We start from the raw sequence: 1,777 nt of genomic DNA, 5'->3' as shown, positions 1-1,777 counted from the left end.
GAACAGAGGTTACATAAAACCAGAGTGACCGTCCTCTACTGACCAATCAGACTGCAGGGTTTCTAGCTCCACCTTTTAGTACCAGATCTGTGTGCTAGGTACCCCAACAGAGGGGGGACCAAACATGGGGACGCTAAGGAACGCTTCTGTTGGTACCATCCACAATTTTCACTGTTGGAACGGGAAAAATGCGTACCGAACTAAATCGTGCCGGACCGGACTGCATGGTGGAAATGACAAAAGTCCTTTCAAGTCACGAATTCCAAGTCAAAGTCACGTCGAGTCTTTCATCAGTGTTAAACAAGCAAGTCTCAAGCCCATAAATCTATGACTTGAGTCAGACGGGAGTCAAGTACGTGACTCCAGTTCCCCACCTCTGAGTACAGATACTCCCAAAGAATACTTAAGTACTGTAACAAAGTATTTTTTACAAACAGATCATTCATGCTGCATCCCCCTGACATGATTTTAAAGCTTTTGTTTTCCAGGTTTTGCTCTCCAAACATCTTAAAATGCACATATTTAGATCAGGGAAATCAAACACTTTCAGGGGACCATGCCCCCGAAGCCCCCTCAGAGCTCAGGCTCTGTATTCCTGAACCCTGCGTACGGCCCGGTCTATAACTCCAGCTTCCTGGGTGTAGCTGTAAGTCACTGTGATATGGAGAGATCTCATCAGGTTATCCATTAATCTGAGTCCCAGCACACACACATTTCACACAACTGGAGAGTTTAACCATTAAATCAGGACGCCTTATGTTTTCAGCCGCTCCCTTTTGGCCTGATTTCTTCATAAAACCCATTAAATATATAATCTCCTGCGCTGCACCTGATAGGACATTAAAGGACAGCCCACTGAAGATTAGCAGAGCTGCATCCCTCCGACAGCTCTGTAACTGTGATTAGCTTTTCCCCAGCCGGCTATGAGCAGACCGACAGACTGTGGGGTGGAGGAGAGACCCAAATGGGACAACAAGACTCAGTACCTGCTGACATGTATCGGCTTTGCAGTGGGAGTTGGAAACGTGTGGCGTTTTCCCTACCTGTGCCAAATCTATGGAGGAGGTGAGCTGAGATTATGTGATGCTGTCAGACATTAACACCAGCCTGTGTGTTTGTGCTCTACATGTACTCCAGTTTAAACTCGTTCAGCCTGAAGTCTTTCTTATCATAGCTTAATGCAGGTGATAAAATGTAGGTATCATTTGTTTTATTAACGTGGTTCAAACATTATCTCTGCAGAGTCTGTTGATAATGAAACTCTGTGAGGTTAACATTAACTTCATGTCTCCAGGTGCGTTCCTCATCCCCTACCTGATAGCACTGGTGTTCGAGGGCCTCCCCCTGCTCTACCTGGAGCTGGCTATAGGACAGAGGCTCCGTCTGGGAAGCATCGGCGTCTGGAACACCATCTCACCGCTGCTGGGTGGAGTCGGTGGGTGGCCAAGAATTATTAGTGACATTTATTATCTGTCATATTCATCATTATCTGTGGTATTGAACATGTTTATCATCTATTTCCTGTGTGAAGGTATCGCCTCCATGTGGGTGTCACTGCTGGTGAGCATTTTCTACAACACCCTGCTGGCCTGGGTGCTCTGGTACTTCTTTCACTCTTTCCAGAACCCTCTGCCGTGGAGCCAGTGTCCGCTGAATGACAACCTGACAGGTAATAAGAACCACCAGTCGTCCTGTCTGCACCTGAGACATGCATCACAGTGACAGTAATTAAAGACGTGTTGACTATCGATGAAGCCAGAAGAAAGTAATCAATTAA

General features: G+C 46.4%; 1 protein-coding gene across 1 annotated transcript; it reads left to right on the top strand.

The window, feature by feature from the left end:
- The first annotated feature begins 380 nt into the window (after positions 1-380).
- On the top strand, positions 381-1,771 carry LOC126387325 (sodium-dependent neutral amino acid transporter B(0)AT1-like). Its single transcript, XM_050039862.1, has 3 exons — positions 381-1,065; positions 1,295-1,435; positions 1,532-1,771. The coding sequence occupies exons 1-3, from the start codon at positions 924-926 to the stop codon at positions 1,720-1,722; spliced, it is 474 nt and encodes a 157-aa protein (XP_049895819.1). The 5' UTR covers positions 381-923; the 3' UTR covers positions 1,723-1,771.
- The last annotated feature ends 6 nt before the right edge of the window (positions 1,772-1,777 follow it).

This window comes from Epinephelus moara, unplaced genomic scaffold (genome assembly GCF_006386435.1).
Source record: "Epinephelus moara isolate mb unplaced genomic scaffold, YSFRI_EMoa_1.0 scaffold3615, whole genome shotgun sequence".
NCBI classification, from domain to species: domain Eukaryota; kingdom Metazoa; phylum Chordata; class Actinopteri; order Perciformes; family Serranidae; genus Epinephelus; species Epinephelus moara.
Note: the sequence above shows the minus strand (reverse complement) of the source record. Positions and strands in the feature narration are given on the sequence as shown.

Bases quoted from the DNA above. Each gene is read 5' to 3' on its own strand.
- LOC126387325 (XM_050039862.1), top strand. From the start codon at position 924: ATGAGCAGACCGACAGACTGTGGGGTGGAGGAGAGACCCAAATGGGAC. The intron at 1,066-1,294 runs GTGAGCTGAGAT...TCATGTCTCCAG, and splicing joins GTGCCAAATCTATGGAGGAG to GTGCGTTCCTCATCCCCTAC. The intron at 1,436-1,531 runs GTGGGTGGCCAA...TCCTGTGTGAAG, and splicing joins ACCGCTGCTGGGTGGAGTCG to GTATCGCCTCCATGTGGGTG.